Source organism: Canis aureus, chromosome 16 (assembly GCF_053574225.1).
Source record: "Canis aureus isolate CA01 chromosome 16, VMU_Caureus_v.1.0, whole genome shotgun sequence".
Classification (NCBI taxonomy): Eukaryota; Metazoa; Chordata; class Mammalia; order Carnivora; family Canidae; genus Canis; species Canis aureus.
Window position 1 is genome coordinate 861,163 of NC_135626.1, and position 22,457 is coordinate 883,619.

Genomic DNA, 22,457 nt, shown 5'->3' on the forward strand with positions numbered 1-22,457 from the left:
AGTGGGTTTCTCATCCAGAAACTACAGGCATGCCAGCCTGGACTGCCCCCTTTTCCACTCTGGGGGCCACTTCTAGCCTGAGGTACTCTGGGGTCTGCCCTGAAGACTTGGGTGACCTCAGCACTGCCCATAATCTCTGGGCCTCAGTTTCCAGTCTACCAAATGGACACGATTCTGGTGCCTCTGGCTTCAAAGGCTCAAGTGCCTCAAGGGTCTGGGGGGGGGGGTGGGGGTGGGAATCGCCGTAGTTGGGATCAGAATAACCAATACGGTGTTTCTGCTGGAGCCGAGCAGAGGAAGTAAGCGGGCGGGCGGGGGCGCAGACGGGACCTCGGGCTGCGGAGGTGGAGCCGGGGGGCGGGCCCGGCGCGGCGGGAGCTCCTGGCACCGGCGCCCCGGGAGCCCGCAGTCTGCACCCCGAGCGCAGCAGCCGCCCAGAGCTATGAGCCGTGAGTTCGACCCTGAGGCCCCCAGGAACCCTCTTCGCCTCCCGGGGGAGCCTCGAATGCCAGGCCCAGCCCTCACCTCTCGCTCCGCAGGGGGGAGTCGCCTGCACCGGTGGCCGCTGCTCCTGCTGCTGCTGCTGCTGCTCCCGCCGCCCCCGGTCCTGCCCGCGGAAGCCCGGACCCCGGCGCCTGGTAGGCGGCCCCCCCTCGCCCCTGCGCCCCGGCCTGGCCCCTCCTCCCCGGGGGCCCACCCAGCTTCCCCTTTCTGCCCAGTGGGCCTGGGATGGGGGAGGGAGCCGACTCTGCCGGTGGGAGCAGGGCGCTCTGAAGACCCCCAGGGGCGAGGGGCCTTGGCTAGGGCCCACAGGCTATTGGGGGGGGGGGTAGGGCAGGCTGGGAGACTGGGCCTTGGCGGAAGGGAGAGCGCCTCTGCGGTTCCCTGACCTGCCCCGGGCCCCCAGCTGTCCCAGCTGCCTTGCCCCCAACAACCCTGCCCTTTAAATCCTCAGCCGTGAGGTTCCCACTGGGCAGCTGATTTAGGCTCAGGCAGGTGCCCTAATTCTCTCTAGCTCACACAGCACATGGTGGGCCAAGCGTTTAAACTTGAAATCGCAATCTGTCTTACTCTAGGCACTTTGCAAGGTCTTTCCACAGAGCCCCAACCCCACCCACCCCACCCCAGGCAAGCACCACCATTCCCCTCCAAGAACCCTGTTTCATCACGCAGGAGATGATGGGGAAAGTCAGATCCTGTAAAATTCCACCACTCCTGCTCCCCTGCCATGCATGTACCAGGTTCCGGGTGAAGGAATTCAACTCCACCCTCAGCAGGCCTCCCTCCCCGAGCTTATGGCTGGCGTGTGTGTGTGTGTGTGTGTGTGTGTGTGTGTGTGGTGTCGCGCGCATGCATGCACATGTGCAGGTGTGCAAGTCCTGGGCATACCTTCCTCCACCACCTCGCCATATGATCTCTGGGTCTCCACTTCCCCTCTGGGGGAAAATGTGGGCCAGAGAGGGCTGGTGGGAAGGTGGTTGCAGAGAGGGGTCTGAGTTTTCTGTTGTGATGCTGTAAGGACTTGGAGCTCAGTTGAGAGAAGAAAGATGCCTATGAGGACTGTGAATCAGCCCAGATTTCCCAGAGGAAAGGCTTTTGAGTAGGTGGCATTTGGGGAAGCCAGGTGGAGGGTGCTTCCAGAGTTTGGAGATAAGCAGAGGCCCAGTTCATGGGGAGAAGAGAAAGAAGACTCATGTGACCAGCACTTTACAGTCTACAAAGCCCAGCTACGCCTCTACTTCTTGGTGCTCACGGCAGCCCTGCCGGGGAGATGTGTCAGACCCATTCTACAGAAGGGAGAGCTGAGGTCCAGAGGGGTCCATTTATCTGAGACCCAGCAGCAGAGCTGGGGCTGACCAGGCTGCATGAGTGACCGATTTGTCAGCCCCTGGATCAGCACACCACTTCCTCTGAGGCTTCAACCCCGCCGTGCTGAGGCTCCAGTCCCCCAGGGCAACAAGGGCTGGCCTGCCTGTCTACCGGCGTGTTCACTAATGCCCAGTGAGCCCTGGTCTGTGCCGTTTTGTTTTTGTCTTTTCTACTTATCTTTATATCACAAGTGTTTAAATGGAATTACTCTTTTCACTCCACAAACATTCCCAAGGACTTGCTTTAAGTTTTTGGCTGGAGCTGGAGGTGCAGAGCTGAGAGGGGCCCAGATCTCACAGGGAGTCAGAAATGCCCATAGACTGTCATCCAGAGGGGGTCCGGGGTCACGACTGCGGGACACACAGGGGTGTGTGAGGCTCCAGGCAGGGAGCAGTTTCCTCTCCAGGGTGAGGAACCCAGGGAGGCTTCCTGGAGGTGCTAATGTCTGACTTAGATCCCCAGGAGGTGGCGAGTGACGAGAAGGACTCTGAGGCTTTACTATGAGACTCTGTAAGGTCTTTCTGATGGAAGTGATGGCAGAGCAGAAGCCTAAAGCTCTGCACCTTGGGAGGCAGATGAGAACCTAGGAGTGGGACAAGAGGCAGGTGCTGGCTGGCAAGGGCCTTTGGATGTGGGTGAGGAGACAGGACTCAGGCCTGAGGGTGAGTGGGTGGGACAGGTAACTTGGGGCAGAACTGGGGCCAGGAGACTTTAAGGAGCATTGTTGCCAGGGTCAAGGAAGGAACAGCAAGGAACTGCATGCGGGGGCTGTACTCTACTTCAGATCTGTGAGGCAAGACGCCTGGGCATCTCCCCTGGGAAGCCAGAGCCTCTGGGTGCCCTTAGAGGTACAGCAAAGGCCGACCCCCAGGAGATGAGGGCTGCAGACTCACCTAGGGGCAGGTGGCAGATGGCAGGGAGAATGTTGCTTTGATTTCTTGTGTAGGGGAGGAGATTGAGTCTGGCTTGGAGGGTAAGGCCATGCAAGCAGAGTCTTAATGCTCCAGTTCATCACCTCCAGCACCTGGACTTGGCCTAGTATTCTCTCCTTGGCAAGAGATACATGGCTCTGAGCTCTGTGCAAGAGGGTCCTGAGGCCAGTGAGCCCTGGCACATGGCAGGGGGGAACCCAGCCTGAGAAGAGCCCCCCCCCGCTGCACACAGCTGGCTGCTTCCTATCTGCAGTACCAGCTGGGCCTTTGGGCGGGGGGGCTTCCTCTCCAGCAGACTCTCCCAGCAGGGGGGGCCCAGCTGATGGGGCCTTGTGTGCTGGTGCCTCAGCTCTGGCTGCTATCTCCGCTGAGTGTAGGAACTGGGGCCCAGGTCTGGTTAGTCAGGCACCCCCCCCCCAGCTCTTTGGCAGCCAAACCCCTAGAGCTTCTCTAAATATTATTCTTAGGAGATTTCAGCTCAGTCCCTGTAATGGTCCCTCTTGCTACCTGCAAGGTACCCTCTGCATCCCGGTGGACATAGTGTTCCCATACCCTGCCCGGAGCCCTGACTCCTGGGCTTGGGGACATTTCTTTGTCTGAATCCTCAGAAAGTCCTGGAGCTAGACAGTCCTGGATAGTCTCATCTGTGGGAATATGTGTGGGATGAGTAGGCTGGTCAACCCCACCTCTGGGGTGGCTTAAAGATTCAGTGAGAGCAAGTTGCAAGGTTCTCAGCTGATGGGCTGGGGGATTCATAGTGATGCAAATAATGGAGATTTATGGGGATAGATGTGCTTGAACCAGAGTAGAGAAGAAGGCAGAAGAGGCAGAAAAGGAGGCATCTTAGAGCTCTTCTGCTCCATCCCCTTTCTGGGATACACAGGAATGAGGACTGGAGGGTGGAAGGGACATGCCTGAAAATATACAACTGGTAAAAAACAGCCACTCTCTTGATACATTTTCCCCAACACCTACCGGGTACCTGGCCCTGTACTGGGAACTTAGTACATTTGGTGCCTATATCTCCCCACTTCTCTTTCTGGATTTTTTTTAAAGATTTTATTTATTTATTCATGAGAGACATGGAGAGAGGCAGAGACACAGGCAGAGGGAGAAGCAGGCTCCACGCAGGGAGCCCGATGCGGGACTCAATCCCAGGACCCCAGGATCACGCCCTGAGCCAAAGGCAGACGCTCAACCACTGAACCACCCAGCTGTCCCTTTCTGGATGGTTCATTATACAGGGTGTCCTCCACTGAGCACAGAGCAGAACTGGCATGAAAGCATGCTGGATTTAAGTTAGACTGAAGGAAGGCCTTTCTTTGTGAGAAGTCCTAGAACTCTAATTGCGGCAGGGAATGGTGATCCCTCTGAGGTCATTCCCAGTTCGTGGATCAAAGTGACTGTCCTACCCCATCCGCTTCCCAGATCCAGGCCTGGGAACCTCCAGGGGAAAGAAGGGAGGAAAAGAGAAGAGAGTCCAAGTCTTGGCTCTGCCACTTCAAAGCTGTGGGGCTTGGGGCCAGACTCCTGCTCCTGAGCCTCACATTCCTCATTTGTGCCACATGGAGTCTTCTCCCCCGTCCTGTGGAGTGTCCCCGTGGACTGCCGAGCAGATACAAAAGAGTAGGAGGCACGCAAGGCTGCGAGTGGTTGCTAGAGCCCCGGAATTCCTGGCAACTGTGACAGTCCAGTGTGCTCAGGCTCATCCCAGGGAAGAGGCACTTAGCTCCTCCCTGCCCACCCGGACACCCAGGGACCCCAGTGACAGCTGTTGTCCTCACTGGGGAGCTTTTCCTGCCCAGGGCGGCTGGTGTTTATGGAGACATCACGAAGCAGGAGGGAGGGAAGGTTGGACAGCTGCGCCGGGTGGGAGGAGCCGTCCCTGGGCACATCTCTGCTGGCAGGAGAGGGATGTGGGCAGGAGCTGGGTCAGAACTCCGGGGCAGGCAGCGGGAAGGCTCCAGGCTGGCCCTCAGAGCGGGCTACCACGGATGAGGGATGCTTTTTGGCCAAGGGTCGCCAAAGAGGGTCGCCACTCTCTTGGCTTCATTTTATGAACTCCGCAAACATTTGTCAAGCTCTGGCCAGCACATCTGGATCCTGTGGGTGGCTGGATCCTCTCGGGTGGAGCTCGAGTGTGGGCGTGGCCAGTGTTAGGAGAAAGTGGGGGGGAAGCGTGGCCCCTTCTCTGGGGGGGCTCATGGTGGAGAGAAGCAGGCCAAGTGGGAACATGGAGCAGGGCGAAGGACTCTCAGGGGAGATTTTTCTGGAAGATGCAAGAGGTGAGCTCCCTGGGAGGGTCAGGTGGCCCTGGAGGGCTTGGTTAGGGAAGAGCAGCCCTCTGGGCAAAGGAAGGAGAGCTTTCGGCTTTGGGGCCAAGGGATGGGGCTGCCACAGCTCCTGGAGTCCTTCTGAGAGCCCCGCTGCAACAAGGGTGGGGAAGATGAGCCCAGAGAAAGGCTGTGCTTCTAGCCTTGTGCCTGCTTGGTGGTAGGACTGACCCATCTGTGACAGAGGGCCTCGTGTGTCAGGGTTGGGAGCCACATGGCGGGGGCCTTCCGGGGCTCCTGGGCAGGTGAGGTGGGCAGGTGGACAGAGCGTCCTGAGCAGGAGGAATCAATGAGGAGAGCCCCAAGCCAGCTGTGGGTGATCATCCACTCACCCTCCTTGGCATTTCTGGGCCTGTGGCTTTGGGAGGGGAGGCTGAGTCCTGTCCGCTGGGTCTGCCTGTGTTGGCTTGATAAGGCCATTTCTGTCCAGCCCTCTTCCGGTTGGCCCCACCCTGCTGCATCCCTACAGGGTTCCACAGGGACGCCATTGTGGGATGTGGGAGTTGCCAGGGCTTAAGGAAAACTATTTGCATGATTCCTGCGATTCTCTTCTTGCTGGCACGCCTGTGTGTGTGTGTGTGTGCGTGTGTGTGTGTTGGGGGGAGTGCTGCTGCTGCTGGGGTGCTCCCCTGGGTGGGGGCCAGGAGGACTCTGCTCTCCAGCCCCCGTGCTGCAAAGTGAAGAGGCTGAGAGTGAAGGGGTCAGTCCTTGCCTAGGGCCATGCCCTCTGATAACAACACCCTTCTACCGCCTGTTGCTACCCTCTTGGCTCCCAGTAATCAGTGGTGCAAAGAATAGGAGTTCCAAGTACTGTTGGTTCTGAACTTGGATGAGGAAGTGTGTTTGCTCAATGGAGTCTGGTGTTTTTGATATGAGACCAGGGAAGCAGCCCTTGCCAAGATCCAGGAGACTTGGGTCTACAAGGAGAGCCCTGCTCTGTTCTATGTCCTTGGCCAAGCCTCCCCCTCTCCCTGACCCTCAGTTTCCCTCACTGAGCTGTAATGAACACCAAATGAGCCCTGAGAAGTCTCTGACTCTGCTGTTGAAGAATCACTAAAGCAGTGCAGATCTGAGCAAAGGGGCTGTGGTCGGCAAGACCTGAATTAGACACAAGGAGGGACGTACTGGTGGGGATTTCACCAGGAGGCAGGAGGGCTGACACCAGAGCTCCATTCACCAACTCGGGAGATTTTTCCAACCCTATCTGTGCTGTTTCCTTGGTCCCTGACCTTCCTCAAGATCCTGGAGCCCAGAATCCACTCTGACATGGGCCACGGCTGGGACTTCCCTCAAACCCACACTTTGTCTACAGGGATCTGGGAAAATTCTTTCCTTGGGCTTGAGTGTTGGGTCTGCGGGTGGTGGGGTGGAAGTGAAAGGCGGTTTGTCTGGTATGACTTTCTGGGTGACCTGCGTGAGGTTCGCCTTATCTGGCCTCAGTTTCCCTATCTGTGAGTGGGCATTACGATTCCCGCTCTTACCCCACTTCTGCAGAAATAGAGAGAAGGTGGACACTCTCACCTTCCTAGTGTCCAGGTGCCTAGAGTTTAGGGGCTGGTTTGAGAGAAGCCCCCCTTCCTTATCCACAAACCCTGCCCTTGGTGCTGGGCTCTGACCTGGCAGGAAGTGAACGCTCTAGAAATCTCTGTGGCTGCAGTATCTTATCAGCTGTTTCCTAACCTTTGGTGTCCCAGTTGGGGTCTGGACTCTTTCCCTACCCTACCCTGACAGCATCAGGGAAGAGAGGGGACTTCCCCTGGGGGCACAGTGTGGACCGGGCTGGAGACCAGAGCAGGGCCTGATCAAGGCAGGGCCGGGGACTTCTGTGCATGACTGGGACAACAGAGAGGACCCCCGAGGTGAACACCGAAGTCTAGAGAGGGCCCCTGAATGAGTTAGAACAGAGCTGTGACTTGAGTCCATGCCCTAAGTCTGGCCCTACACTTCCCTGTCAGGGCAGAATGGGGGTTGGGGGATCACTTTAGAGTGGTCTGTGATCTTTGCTTCTCCCCTGCAGTGAACCCGTGTTGTTACTACCCATGTCAGCACCAAGGGATCTGTGTCCGCTTCGGCCTTGACCGCTACCAGTGTGACTGCACCCGCACGGGCTATTCTGGCCCCAACTGCACCATCCGTGAGCTGGGCCTCCTGCCCCCACTCCTGTCCTGGCCCCCCTGACTCCCCTGGGCTAGTCCCGAGACCCACCGACATCCTGCCCTCACCCCCGGCCAAGGCTCTCTCTTCCTTCCTTGCCTGGCTTTGACCTCTGGCCCTCTCCTTGACCCTGCTGGGGCAGAGCTCACACCCTGGCCCCCGCCCCTGCCCTCACTCACATCTGCTTCTGGCTCTGTCATGTGTCACGTCTCCCAACTTTCCACCCTTACCCTGCCCTGTGTGTTCTACCTGGTTCCATCCTGGCCAAGTTTCCAGGTCCCATCTTCCACTCCGGATACTTCTGATCCCGACTGAGTGCCTCCTACTATCCCTGCAGCCGAGCTGTGGACCTGGCTCCGGAATTCACTGCGCCCCAGTCCCTCTTTCCTCCACTTCCTGCTGACGCATGGGCGCTGGTTTTGGGAATTCATCAATGCCACCTTCATCCGTGACATGCTCATGCGTCTGGTACTCACAGGTGAGTGGAGTGCGCCCCCCCCCGCCCCCCCCCCCCCGCCGCAATCTGGGGAGCAAGAAATCCTGCCAGCTCTTGGAATTCTTGACATCTGATAAGGACAGTGGGTGGGAGACTGTGATGCCAGATTCAACATGTCCAACCCAAGAGGAGGGGGGGAAGGGGGTGTAACAAGGGATGGGAAACCCATTGTCACCACTGTTTTCATCCTCTATAGCGCGTTCCAACCTTATCCCCAGTCCTCCCACCTACAACATAGCGCATGACTACATCAGCTGGGAGTCCTTCTCCAATGTGAGCTATTACACTCGTGTTCTGCCCTCTGTGCCCCAAGATTGCCCCACGCCCATGGGGACCAAAGGTAATGGAGATGGGGTTAGGGAGCTGGGCCTAGGGGTCACAGAGATGCTCTGTTCTCTTTGGGAAAAAGCAGGTGGAAGAGCAATTATTGACCCATTTCTGAGACGGGTGGACCAAGGCAAGATATATGACATATCCAGAGCCACAGACAAGGACAGGGCTAGGGAATGAGGGCCTCTTGCTGAGGTCACCTAGAAAGTTAGGGCAGAGTCAGACTAGTGCTTCTGTATTTCCAGGGTGCCTCTTTACTTGAACCCTTGTCTCCTGAATTGGTAGGCTCCTGCTGGAATGGGGTGGGGGGACTTAAAAATTGAGATGTAGGAAGGAATAGCGTGCTATTTTTTGGTTGCTAACTCCATGTTTGGCTCTTCACTGGTGTAGTTTACTGTGCTTCATCAGTAAGAGTTCTTTCCTTTAGTTGCCTGAGACCCCACTTGGTCTCACTGGCAGGAGTCTTCTTCCTAAATCTTTCTTCCCACTCCCCCCCTTGATTGCCCAAAAACCCAGGGGTTTACTCAGTTCAGAGCCATGAAGTCTGCTTCCAGTATAGAGGAAACAAGAGAAGCGTTGGTCCACCATTGACATCACTTCTGTTCCTGGCTGTTGAATGCCTGTCCTGAGCAGTCCCGTGGTTGTGAGTCTTTGCTGATTGAGAATGTTGCATACGTATTGATGTCCTTACTTGGGTCTCTAGGGCACTACTCTGATGGTTTGCACTCACATATTTAGCTACTATACCTAAGGCATGACTATCCTACCAGATAGCTGGATCTGGCAGTTTCTGGACTCTGTCAGCCTTTTGCAGGAACCAGTCCTTGCTCGGTGTCAGTCTGAGTCATGATTCCAGGTTATAGGGTGTAGACCACTCCCTCCAACTTCCCTTTTGGTGAGTTTCCTTTGGGGTGCTTGATCTTCTTGCCTGCTGGAGGGAACCAGTTGGCCATCTCAATCCAGAGAGGTTCTATTGATCTTGAACCTTCAACACTGGGACTCGTTTAAGGTATTATAAAAGGATGCCTTTACCAAAACACAAAAATTCCGTCATTCCTTTCTGTGTGGGCATTCGGTACTGACTTATCTGATACTGATGGAATTAAGAAGGCTCTTTTTTTTTTTTTTTGAAGATTTTTACTTATTTGAGAAAGACAGAGAGAATGAGTAGGTAGGGAGGTGTGGAGAGGCAGAGGGAGAGGGAGAAGCAGAGTTCCTGCTGAGCAGGAAGCCTGACATGGGGCTTAATCCCAGGACCCCAAGATCATTACCTGAGCTGAAGGCAAACGCCTAACCGACTGAGCCACGCAGGTGCCCCAAGGAAGGCCCTTAATACTTATTCTCATGATGACAGACACCTGCTTCAAGATGACCTGTTGTCTTTTCTCCAGACGGAAAGACTGGCGTCATTTAACATAGGTTGGCAAACTCCAGCCGACAGCCCAAATCCAGTCTACTCCCTACTTTGTGAATACAGTTTTTTTAGAACTTGGTCACATTCATTTGTTTAGGTGTCATCTATGACTGTTTTCCCCTACAGCAAAGCAGAATAGATGGTGACAGAGCTCATATGTTGGCAAAGCCTAAAAATATTGACTAGCTGTCTTACAGAAAAAGTTTGAAGTTCACTGATCTTTGATTTATAAGATCCCATCACACCAGTGCTCAGTCATGTTTATATTATCTCATGAATGCCTCAAAATACTGCGTAAAATAGGTATCATTTGCCTTATTTTACAGATAAAAAAAATGAGGCTCGGAAAGATGTAGTGAATTCTCTATGTTTACACAGTCAGCAGGCAGCATCCCCAGTTGTAATTAACTAATTGCTTAATTATTAATTAATTTTTAAAATTTTTATTTATTTATTTATGAGAAACAGAGAGATAGGCAGAAGCAGGCTCCCAGTGGGGAGCCTGATGCGGGACTCACTCCCAGGCCCCTGGGATCATGACCTGAGCCAAAGGCAGATGCTCAACCACTGAGCCACCCAGGTACCCATGTCCCTAGTTTTAAACACAGACTACCTTGCTCCAGGGCCAGGAAGTCCAAGTTCTTTTTTTCTTTCTTCTTGTTTTATTTACTTTTCTTTCTTCTTCCTTCTTGATTAACTTTTTCAAAGTTGCAAATACATCCAGAAGTTGAGAGGAAAGCATGATAAACTGCTATGTATCCATCTCTCCATTTCAAAATGTACCCATAATTTGCCAGTCTTATTTCATCTCTTATTTTTTTATGAGTAATCTATAGCAAATTCTAAATATCATGCTATTTTTACCTATAAATATTTCTAGGGTCTTTTGCTAGAGAAAGTGCAAGGGCTATCCAGTAGGAGGGAGGCTGTTCTGGGCTTCCTCTGTGGACCAGTTTGGTCCAGAGAACCCAGAAGGTCCTGGGGCAGGGAGACTGAGGCAGAAGGCAGCTACTGCCCCTTCCCACCTCCCCAACCAGGGAAGAAGCAGTTGCCAGACGCCCAACTCCTGGGCCGTCGCTTCCTGCTCAGGAGGAAGTTCATACCTGACCCCCAAGGCACCAACCTCATGTTCGCCTTCTTTGCACAACACTTCACCCATCAGTTCTTCAAAACTTCTGGCAAGATGGGTCCTGGCTTCACCAAGGCCTTGGGCCATGGGGTGAGTACCTAGGAGGGGCTCAGGACTTCTCTGGACCCCAACTTAGCACGTGCAGGCCATCGCCGCCGAGGCAGCCCCTGGGGATCTGAGTGGACCCTCTTTCTCTCCTCAGGTAGATCTTGGCCACATTTATGGGGACAATCTGGACCGTCAGTATCAGCTGCGGCTCTTTAAGGATGGGAAACTCAAGTATCAGGTAGCACCGGGCTTACAGGTGGGGCAGTGGGAGAGGCCTCCTGTGGTCTTCCCTGGCAGAGGCTATAGTGACAGCCTAGGAGGGCCAGCTGCAGGAGCTGGAGGAGTGTGTGAATCAGAGAGACAATGAACCTGGGGAGAAGGTGCCAGGCCAGAGAAGCACACCGGGAGCAGACATGGCCTCTCATGTTCTCCTGGGAGGTAGACTTCCAGGCTTGATAGGAGATGGACATTTCCAGTCTGCATATGTACACTGAAATTTTCCACCATATCATTTGGATACTATGATGTGCCTCATGTAGGTGACTGAGCATTGACCATGAGAGTTAATGGGTCCTGACCTTAAGGAACTCACAGCCTATCTAGGGCCACCCCCAAATGCTAGGATGCCTGTTCCACAAGGACTTTGTGCCTGCACAAGCACCGTCTACTAGAAATATGATGTGAGCCACATATGTGATTAAAATTTCTCTGGTGGCCACATTGAAAAAGGTAAAAATAAACAGGTGAAATTGATTTTATTTTTAAGATTTCATTTATTTATTCATGAGAGACACAGAGAGAGGCAGAGACATAGGCAGAGGGAGAAGCAGCCTCCTTGCAGGGAGCCCAGTGTGGGACTTGATCCCAGGACCCCTGGATCACGCCCTAAGCCAAAGGCAGATGCTCAACCACGGAGCCCCTCAGGTGCCCCTGAAACTGATTTTAATAATGTATTTTATTTAACCCTATGGATAGCCAGCACAACACGTTACCATTTCAACATGGAATCAATACAGAAATTTTTTTTATTTTATAGATATTATATATTTTATTTGTATTATATGTGTATGCATCCCATAGAACAACATACCACATGTATTTATATTTTCCCCTATAATACATTTTTTTAATAATAAATTTATTTTTTATTGGTGTTCAATTTGCCAACGTACAGAATAACACCCAGTGCTCATCCCGTCAAGTGCCCCCCTAAGTGCCCGCCACCCAGTCACCCCCACCCCCCGCCCTCCTCCCCTTCCACCACCCCTAGTTCGTTTCCCAGAGTTAGGAGTCTCTCATGTTCTGTCTCCCTTTCAATACAGAAATTATTTTTTTTTAAATTAATTTATTTATTTATGATAGTCACAGAGAGAGAGAGAGAGAGAGAGAGGCAGAGACACAGGCAGAGGGAGAAGCAGGCTCCATGCACCAGGAGCCCGATGTGGGATTTGATCCCAGGACTCCAGGATCGCGCCCTGGGCCAAAGGCAGGCGCTAAACCGCTGCGCCACCCAGGGATCCCCCCACAATACAGAAATTATTAAACAAATATCTCACATTCTCTTTTTTTCCTGCTAAATCTTCAAACTGATCTGTATTTTATATTCACAGCACATTTTCCTTGGATGCCAACTTTTCACTAGAGATCTCTGATCTGTATTTAGATTTCACAAAGTTACAGTTAGAAAGTAGATTTACATGCCCAAAGTTGTTCTGAGCATAAAGATGTTCCAATTGCTGACGTAGCCATTTTAAGATTTAAATCTACATGAAATAAAGTCACAGATTCAGTTCTTCATTCACACCAACCACATTTCTAGTGCTCAACAGCTACATGTGACTAGCCACTCCCCTATTGGACTACACAAATCTAAACAAACCAAAATCTAGGCAAAAAATTCACTGCTGAATCTTTAAGGCTAAGAACAGAACTTGGCTTGTGGTAGGCCCTACTACAGGTCTGTGTATGTTATTGACTAAATGAAAAATCTGCCATAGAACCAGTTACACTTGTGATCGCCCACTAGGAAGGGGCCATGAGGGTGCTGGGGAAGTGTTAGGGTGGGGAAGGCTTCCCTCCTAGGAAGATCAGATAAATCAAGAACTTCAGGGAGGATGAGGGGAGTTCAAGAGGCCAAGGGGGTGGAAATGGGCTTTCTGGGCTAACAGTACCTGGACTTGGACTTGGAGAGGATGGACAGCTTGTGCTACTCAGAGGGAGTGAGGGAAGGGGCATGCGGTTGGCTGGACACCTGAATGACTGCAGGTGAAGGGGGAGACACCTATGGGGCGTGTTTAGGATTTCCAATTTCTGCCAAGAGCAGAGAGAGAACGTGGGAGGGTTTGAAGCCAGGACATGATACTAAATTTGTGTTTTTTAAAGGATTACTCTGGCTGCGGTGCTGAGAATGGACTGTCTGGAGGCAAGGGTTGACATAGGGAGCCACTGACGAGAAGGGTCAGCGTGGAAGATGAGGGTGGGTTAGAAGTAGGGGGTGGCAGAGGGGATAGAGAGAAAAGGACCCATTCTAAGATTTAGGAACTAGAATCAGCTAGAATTAGCAGGCCTTGGTTAGGGAGGGTGGGCAGTTGCTCTGTGTGACATGGACAGCTGTAACTAGGGAATGTCAGCTGTGGCAAGTGCAGGCACCCACGCTGTCCCCGGGTTGCCAGGTGGTCCCATCCCACAGGTTCTGGATGGAGAGATGTACCCGCCGTCTGTGGAGGAGGCGCCTGTGTTGATGCACTACCCACGGGGCATTCTGCCCCAGAGTCAGATGGCCGTGGGCCAGGAGGTGTTTGGGCTGCTTCCTGGGCTCATGCTCTATGCCACGCTCTGGCTGCGTGAGCACAATCGTGTGTGTGACCTGCTGAAGGCTGAGCACCCCACTTGGGGTGATGAGCAACTCTTCCAGACGGCCCGACTCATCCTCATTGGTAAGGACTCCAGACCTACCCTGTCATGTCCTCTGTCCTAAAAGGCAGGGGTTGGGGGGCTTGGGGAGAGAGAGTTGGGGCGAGATGCTAGCTATAAGCCCTTGAGCAGGGCTCTTCTGCTCTGCGAGGCTCAGTTTCCAAATCTGGAATTTGGGGCTAATGATGATTGTAAGGATTTGTTGAGATGATGACAAGCACTTAGCACATAGTAGGCCTTCGGAAAATGGGTGGCCGTGATGGTTGATCATTAGCTGGGTGACTTGCCGCAGATTTGATTAGCCACCCCAATCTGTTTCCCTGTCTACTGCCCCAGAGGCACACAGTGACATCCCTAACATGTGCAGGTCAGACTCCAGCCTGACCAGCCTTCTGGAATACTCCTGTTTCTGCCCTGTGTGTATCTGCCTTCCTGGGGTTTGGTAGCTTCTGGGTGACTCAGGGACAGGATATTTTTGTGTCCCCTATGGGGGCGTGTCTGCAGCCTAAAATGTCAGATGGTTTCCTGCCTGGGAGCTTGGTCCCTGACACCCCTGTCCAGACTGTGTTCACTCTGAGTCACCAGGAATCCCTTTTCCCTGCCTCTGGGCATCACTGGGCATGGCTGGTCCCAATTATATTGCCTGATTCACTAAAGCCTGGAAGAGCCAGGCATCAGGGATAGGAACAGCCTAGAGAAGAAGAAAGAGCTGGTTCTTAAGTCCCAGCATTTTGGAGACTTTGATCAGAGAGGGCAAGTCTATAGCTGGAGGCTGCTCAGAGTGTTGACTGCTATTCGAAACTGTGAACAAGGTGATGAAGCCGTATATCCAGTGCTTTGGTTCATCCTCCCCGACAACCTTCATCCCAGGGGAGCTCCTTCCTGAGTGGACCAGGAGGGTTCCCCACATGCCTACACCTAGCACTCTTTCCCACTTGCATGTGATCATTCTCCCAATTATGTGGGGCCCTGGGCCAGGTAGGTGCTGTCTATTATTCCCAACGGCCCTATCCGTAGCATCACCCCGCACATTTTACAGAGCAGGAAGGTGAGGTTTACCTTCACAGCCCAAGCTCAGATTGCCTAGAAATGGTCACGCCAGGTTCTAGATGCCGCCGATGGCCAGTTTCATGGCTCCAAATCAATTTGCTAGAAGCCAGTTTGTCTCCTGACTAATCAGCCAAAAGAATCCGTTTCTTTTCTGATCTAAATGACTGGTTTTCATTCCGTTACAGAATGTTTAATTTGTTTCTTTCCTGGCTCTTTACTCTATAGCAGGTTACTGAGAGGGCCGAGGAAAAGCTATTTATGAGAATTCTGATATATAAGAACATATGAGGAATATAAATGGGACCAGATTCATCTTCTACCCTCAGCCTCCCTGTTTTGCTGCGGTGGCAGCTGAGAGGCCTCTCTGAAGCCCCCTGGCAGCCCTGGAGGGTGTCTGCAGGCTGGAAGCCCTCATGAAGCTCATCTCCACTCTCCCGTTGCTGCGACCGCTCTCACCTCTTTCCATGGGCCATGGGAGGGTGGTCACCCCTAGCCACAGACCCAACTGTTGGGCACTTCTCCATGTCCCGCTTAGTGGAGCCGACAACCTCCCTTTGGAACGTGGTAGTAGCTGAGGGCTCTTGTCTTGGGACACGGGTCCGACCTGAGACGGAACGCTTTGTTGGCACACCCCCATTTAAAAAAAGACACAGTGAAAGTGGCCTCCCGGAATTCACCAATAATCACACTAAGGAAGTGAAGAGCAAGCAAGCACCTTTCACAAACTGGCCTGCCTCCCGAGCCGAGCCCGGTGGCTGGGTCTCGGTGCTTCCTTGACCCTTGTCCCCATCCTCTGTCCCAGGGGAGACCATCAAGATTGTGATTGAGGAGTATGTGCAGCAGCTGAGTGGCTACTTCTTGCAGCTGAAGTTCGACCCGGAGCTGCTGTTTAGCGCCCAGTTCCAGTACCGCAACCGCATCGCCATGGAGTTCAACCAGCTGTACCACTGGCACCCGCTCATGCCAGACTCCTTCTGGGTGGGTTCCCAGGAGTACAGCTATGAGCAGTTCCTGTTCAACACCTCCATGCTGACGCACTACGGGATCGAGGCCCTGGTGGATGCCTTCTCTCGCCAGAGCGCCGGCCGGGTATGCCTCGACAGGGAGAAGAGGGAGCGGGCAGGGCGTTCTGGGAAGCATCCGGCCCAGACCCAAACCCCAGTGTTCTCTTCTGTTCCATGGGGCAAGGTCACTCCCACATTCCCTCGTCCGTTCCTTTATTCTTCCTCTTGTTCTTTTGTTCATTCAGCAATACCAGGTGCTGGGGGTAGAGTGGCAAGTAAGATCAACATAGTTCTTGGGTCCTTGTCCCCTTGGCATTGACACCCTAGCGAGAAATGATACTCCTATAACAGCTAACATCATATGAGCATGTACTTTGTGTAAAACATTGTGTCGGGTGCTTTCTTTTTTTGATGTTATTAGAATTATAAAAGCAGGGCAGCCCCCGTGGCGCAGCGGTTTAGCGCCGCCTGCAGCCTGAGGTGTGATCCTGGAGACCCGGGATCAAGTCCCACGTCGGGCTCCCTGCATGGAGCCTGCTTCTCCCTCTGCCTGTGTCTCTGCCTCTCTCTCTCTCTCTCTCTCTGTCTCTATGAATAAATAAATAAAAATCTTTATAAAAAAAGAATTATAAAAGCATGTTAAGAGCCACAATACAAAGAGCCTATGATGCTCTGGGAACTTGGAGAGGGCTTGTGACCCAGAGTCGAGAGCTGTAAGATAAGGAGATGATGTCTGAGCAGAGATCTAAAGGATGAAGAGAGCTCTCTCAGGGAAAGAAGTAGTATTGGTGGCAGGGGATGACCGTGCTCCATGCGGAGGGGACAGCATGGCAAGGGCCTGGACATCAGAGGGCATGGTGATTTGAGGACCACGAGGACATTCAGGATATGGTAATGTATGTGAAAGTGTCTTTACCTAGTAGGGCTTTATGAAATTACAGACCTCTGTTTTGGGCTGAATTGTCCCCATCCCCCACTCATATGTTGAGGTCCTAACAACCAGTGTCTCAACTGTGACTATATTTGGAGACGGGGCCTTAAGAGAGGTCACTAAGTTTAAATGAGGCCAAAGGGTGAGTCCCACTGTGACTGGTGTCCTTACAAGAAGAGGAGGTTAGGATACAGACATGCAGAGTGGGAAGACTTAGGGAGAAGAGGGCCATCTGTGAACTAAGGACAGAGATCTCAGAATGAAACTCACCTGCTGACACTCTAATCTTCAACTTCTGGCCTCCAGACTGTAATGAAATTTCTGTTGTTTAAGGCACCTGTGCTGTGATACTTTGTTATGGCCACCCTAGCAAACTAATACAGCCCTTTCCCTGGAATTTCTAACTAGCTCCCTCCTAAATATCCCCTCCCCCATGCTTGGAAACTCCTATCTCCTCTGTCTCAGCTCCCTTCACCCCTGTTTCCCTCTGATCCTTGTCCCCAAGCCTTATCATGACATTGTGGCACCATGTGGATTTAGGTTTACCACCGGTAATTTGACTGGAATTAGTGCGCACTGCCACCAATGGGCAGCTGCTTGTTGGTTTATGGCCTCTGTCCTCTGTGGGGACACAGACATGAACAGCGACAGTAGCTTTAGCTTTGTGTTGGGCTGTATGGGTTGCAAAGCATTTTCAAGGAACAGCCTTGATACTGTATGAAAAGCCCTGGTGTTGTACTTGGTCCAAGGCAGAAGGGCGACAGAAGTGTGTTGGCTCTTGGGATGCTCAAGAAAGCATGAGAAGCGATAAAACAGGGCTTTCTCTGATCATTGCTACGCATGGCTGCCATCTTGGGGGTTACCATGGGACCAACACTATGATAACTGCTTTGCATACTTTATCTTGCTTGTTTACCGCAACCAGATCAGGTGGGTGCTCTTACCTTCCCCATTTTTGCATATGATGAAACTGAAACAAGTAATTTGCCCAAGGTCCCTGCCTTAGTTTCCCAGGGCTGCCATAGAAAGGACTACAAACTGAGTTTATTTTATTATTTCATATTCCTGGAGGGTAGAAGGTATGGGCAGGGCTGTGCTCTCTCTGAAGTCTCCCGGGGAGAATGTGTTCCATGCCATTGTCTTAGCTTCTGCTGGCTGCTGGCAATCCTCTTAGACACATCACTCCAACATGGAGTCTCCCTGAGTCTGTTTTCTCTATCAGGATACCAGTCATTATTGGATCAGGATCCCCATAATGGGCTATGACCTCATCTTTGCTTGATGACATCTATTTCCAAATAAGGTCACATTCACAGATGCTAGGGGTTAAGACTTCAACATATCTCTTTGGGGGACATAGATCAACCCACAAGGGTCCCACAGCTTGTAAATGGCAGAGATGAGATAGGCACTGGCCTCTGCTAGCCTTGATCCAAGGTGAATGATTTCATCCTACCATGGTTTTCCTCTTTCCTACCCCATTATATTTGTTTTATCTAAACAAAACTCTTTCTTAAGCATTGACGTTGTCAATACATCCCAAGCAATGAGATGAAAGAAAATTGAGTTTTCTTTAGACTAATACTCCTTAACTGTTATGAATCAGAATTTTTCTCTGCGGACTTTTGATCTTACCAGGTTCCCTGAGCTTTGAACTCTATTTTATCTCCCTTCACAGGATATCACACCACCCCTTGGTCTTGGAATTAAACTCCAAGTTTAGTTAAGCTAACATTGTATATACACTATGGTTTTCATGGCAAAATTTTAGCTCCCTCCCTGCTAGCTTATGACCGCTCCCCCCCCAGGACACTTGGCAGAAGGAGAAACAACACAGAGTCACCTGTGTTCCCATGGGTGGCTTTAACTGCTGTGAATGATACTCTGTGTTCCTACCATCTGACTCTGAGTTTATCTTTCCTAGTGGTGGTTGGTTAATAGTGGTTCACTTTTTTAACAGGGAATGAAAACCAATTGAAAAACACTCCTTAGTAAGACCCCCCTCTGTATTCGTTGATAATAATGGATTTGAAGTATGCCATAAAGCTTCAGCCCCCCAGACTAATATCCGTCCATCCATTTGTCCCTCATTTGCTGTCTCAGAAACCCCTCTGCCTCTCTACATTTCATTCCCAGGGCCAGAATGCCCTTCCCCTCTGTTTGAGCTGGTGCCATGCTGGCCCCTCTTTTATGGAATTCTAGTTAATGAACCTAATAGTTGTAGAACCTCCTGTAACTGGATGTTGGGATTCTCACCTAAATGCAATGGAGATGTCTTCCTGGCCCACTGCCACTTAAATGATGAAGAAGCTAAGACTCAGGGGTGTCCCTGAGAAAGCATGAGAGCAGCAGACCCCGGGCCAGGTCCCTAGCATGGTGGCTGCTGAGTCCAGCCGTGCTCTGTCTGTGCTTGGGAAGAGCTCCTGACCTGAAGTTCTCCGGGACAGTGTGGCCTGGCTTTCAGACTGCAGCTATGTTTATGTCTTGGCAGATTGGTGGAGGTAGAAACATAGACCACCATGTCCTGCACGTGGCTGTGGAAACCATCAAGGAATCCCGCGAGTTGCGGCTGCAGCCCTTCAATGAGTACCGCAAGAGGTTTGGCATGAGGCCCTACATGTCCTTCCAGGAACTCACAGGTGAACAGCTGTTTCCTGAACATAGGGCCTGCCTTTGAGGGACTCTCAGTAGAGTGAGGGGGACATTGTGGAAAGAGTGGGGTTATTATCACCCCCCCCCCAGTGCTATGACTGTGGGGATCATGAGAGGTGTGAGCACCGTGTTGGGGAGGGGGTTGGGGATGATGGGAGCAAATGACCCTACTTGGGGGAAGAAAGTGGCTTCTCAGCTGGGTTTGAAGGAGATAAATAAGGATTTTTCTGGATGGAGAATAGAGGGAAAGGTATTCTATGTGGAAGAACAGAAAGTACAAAGGTGCAGAGGTCATAAAGAATGAGCCTGTTAGGGAGAACAGCAGTGGGAGCAAGGTGCTTATGTGTGGGGAGGGTGGGAGTTAGCGATGGCAGATTGGAGCCAAATTTGGATTCTGTGTGAAAGGATTTGGGTTTTACTCCACCTAGTGGTTCCTAAATACCCACTTATGGACCAGCTGCTTAAGAATTGCCTAGAAAATGGTTTTAAAATACCAAATCCCATATCTCTCTCCCCGAGATTCTGATTCAGTAGGCATGCATGGTGTCCAATAATCTGTGTGTGTGTACAATATGTATACTTTCTTCTTCTTTTTTTTTAAAGATTTTATTTATTTATTCATGAGAGACAGAGAGAGGGGGAGAGAGAGAGAGAGAGAGAGAGAGAGAGAGAGACTGAGGCAGACATAGGCAGAGAGAGAAGCAGGCTCCACGCAGGGAGCCCAACATGGAACTCAATCCCGGGTCTCCAGGGTCAGGCCCTGGGCTGAAGGCAGTGCTAAACCACTGAGCCGCCCCTTTCTTCTTCCTCTTCTTCTTCTTCTTCTTCTTCTTCTTCTTCTTCTTCTTCTTCTTCTTCTTCTTCTTCTTCTTTCTTCTTCTTCTTTCTTCTTTCTTCTTTCTTCTTTCTTCTCCTTCTCCTTCTCCTCCTCCTCCTCCTCCTCCTCCTCCTCCTCCTCCTCCTCCTCCTCCTCCTCCTCCTTCTTCTTCTTCTTCTTCTTCTTCTTCTTCTTCTTCTTCTTCTTCTTCTTCTTCTTCTCTCCTTCTCCTTCTCCTTCTCCTTCTCCTTCGAGTCTAGTCATTGGGCAGCCAAGAGTTTGGGAACTCTTGTCACAAACAGTGGGAGGATTTGATCAGGGTGTGATATGACCCATGACTGTGTACTAGTGCTTTCTAGAGGGTGGGTTTGAGGAAATAGATAGAGAAGCTCTATGTCTGTCCCCTTTAGTCACTGTCTGTGAACATGTGGGCCTCACATTGTGAGGAGAGAGTTCCCCATAATTCTGTTACTCTTTAATCTCCCATGAAAGTCCAGAGAGGGAAAATAGCACTAAATAAATCTCTGTGTGAGGTTGGACAAGTTACATTACATCTCTGAGCTCCAGTAGCATAAAGGGACTTGAACCAGATGGAGAGTGTCTCCCTCGGGCAGTTAGGGCACCAAGAAGATAGATGAGTTGCTGAAGGTCACATGTTGTCTGGTGGCCAATCTAGGCCCTTGACTCCTTCTTCAGCAGCAAATTTCTCCTCTAGATGCAGCCATGGAAGAAGGGTCAGTGAGCCAGGCCAGATGTTAGGGCATGTGCTCAGCTGTTCAGTTGCTCTTCTGAAGTTCCATATTCTCCCTCAGAAAAAGGTGGGCCTAGAAGTTTCCCTCCTCACATTAACCTTAATGGTACCACATCTCTGACTCTAGCTTCCCCTCCTTTCAGGGGAGAAGGAGATGGCAGCCGAGTTGGAGGAGCTGTATGGAGACATTGATGCCTTGGAATTCTACCCAGGGCTTCTTCTGGAGAAGTGCCATCCAAACTCCATCTTTGGAGAGAGTATGATAGAAATTGGGGCTCCCTTCTCCCTTAAGGGCCTCCTAGGGAATCCCATCTGTTCTCCAGAGTACTGGAAGCCAAGCACATTCGGTGGTGAGATGGGCTTCAATATGGTCAAGACAGCCACACTGAAGAAGCTGGTCTGCCTTAACACCAAGACTTGTCCCTATGTTTCCTTCCGTGTGCCTGACCCCCACCAGGATGGCGGGCCTGGTGTGGAGCGGCCGTCCACAGAGCTCTGAGGGGGCAGAGCAGCAGCATTCTGGAGGGTGGACTTGTCATCCCAGAGTGCTGAGGCTGGGGTTAATAATCCCAAATGTTGGGTCTTTGGTTTGCCTCAAGAATATCAAGGTCAACATTTAGAACTTTGTGTCTCTCACCCATTATCTGGAATATCATGGTCTTGTTTGTTATTCTAGAATGCTGAATTCCTGGTTGACCATCTAGAATGGATGGAGTGATGCTTCTTTGGCAAGCCAGAACACTGGTTCCTGGCCGACAACCTAGAATGTCAGACTTCTGGTTGACTTAAGACGTAGGCATTCTCTAATGTGAAGCTCCTGACAGAATCATCTAGAAAGATAGGGGATTCTTATTTTGCATTCTAGAATTCTGGGCAGCCCTCCAGCATGTTGATTTTTTTCACTGGCAGTTCAGAATGTTGTGCTCTTGATTGCTGATCCAAAATAGTGGCTGGTATGCCAGATCAGTCTTGCTCTGAATGCCTAGAATGGTAATTTGATTCATTTTCCTGTTCAGTGAGATACCCCCAAAGCAGGAGAATCTACAGCCTAACCAGAGTGCATTGCCTGCCTCTGTGCCTGCCCCGAGGACTTAGGGGGCAGAGTGTTCTTCCTGGGACGCTGACTCAGACCCTGGTCCAAGGAGATAGAACAGGTGGGCTTTTTCCAGGTCATTGGTTGGAGGCCACCAGAGCTCTGTTGCCATCTTTGTCTTGACTCATGACAGCTGTTTCTCATGAAACTAATAAAATTCTTTTTCCAAAATGCCTATTATGTATTACTTTTCATCCCATTCCCAGATGCAGAAGCGACACTGGAGTGGTCTTTCTCCAAGCTGCCAGCTCAATGTGCTAGAGGTCGTAGCATGATACCTTCCACTGACTCTAGAGGCTGTCATGACCTAACTTTTCCACCACTGATGCTCCATTTCCCCGCTGTGGGTCAGGCATTGTCCTTCCACGGGCTGCTCTCCTAAGAAGATACAAGCCCCAGGAGGCAGAGTGTTCGGTTTCCACTGTCTGGCTAAAACGATTCCCTCAACAAAACAAAACAAAAAACCGATTCCCTCCCTTACAAAGCATACAAGGGCAGAGAGGAAGGGTATCTGGGAAGGAGGGCACTTACTGTGTGCCAA

The 22,457-nt window shown here is 51.5% G+C and overlaps 1 protein-coding gene across 8 annotated transcripts; it reads left to right on the forward strand.

The window, feature by feature from the left end:
• The first annotated feature begins 331 nt into the window (after positions 1 to 331).
• Positions 332 to 22,087, forward strand: PTGS1 (prostaglandin-endoperoxide synthase 1). Of its 8 annotated transcripts, XM_077850573.1 has the most exons (11): positions 332 to 449; positions 540 to 638; positions 7,152 to 7,268; positions 7,626 to 7,766; positions 7,981 to 8,124; positions 10,566 to 10,747; positions 10,860 to 10,961; positions 13,395 to 13,641; positions 15,471 to 15,757; positions 19,095 to 19,242; positions 20,967 to 22,087. In XM_077850573.1, exons 1-11 carry the CDS (start codon positions 443 to 445, stop codon positions 21,320 to 21,322), a joined length of 1,830 nt encoding a protein of 609 aa, XP_077706699.1. In that variant the 5' UTR covers positions 332 to 442; the 3' UTR covers positions 21,323 to 22,087. The 8 variants fall into 8 exon arrangements, with proteins under 8 accessions (XP_077706699.1, XP_077706697.1, XP_077706698.1 ...); XM_077850571.1 differs by having other exon boundaries at positions 368 to 638; XM_077850572.1 differs by having other exon boundaries at positions 368 to 638; positions 10,860 to 10,943.
• Positions 22,088 to 22,457: the final 370 nt, after the last annotated feature.

Coding starts and splice junctions, on each gene's coding strand:
- PTGS1 (XM_077850571.1), top strand. CDS start 443: ATGAGCCGTGAGTTCGACCCTGAGGCCCCCAGGAACCCTCTTCGCCTC. Junction 8,125..10,565: donor CACGCCCATGGGGACCAAAG/GTAATGGAGATG, acceptor CTCCCCAACCAG/GGAAGAAGCAGTTGCCAGAC. Junction 19,243..20,966: donor GTCCTTCCAGGAACTCACAG/GTGAACAGCTGT, acceptor CCCTCCTTTCAG/GGGAGAAGGAGATGGCAGCC.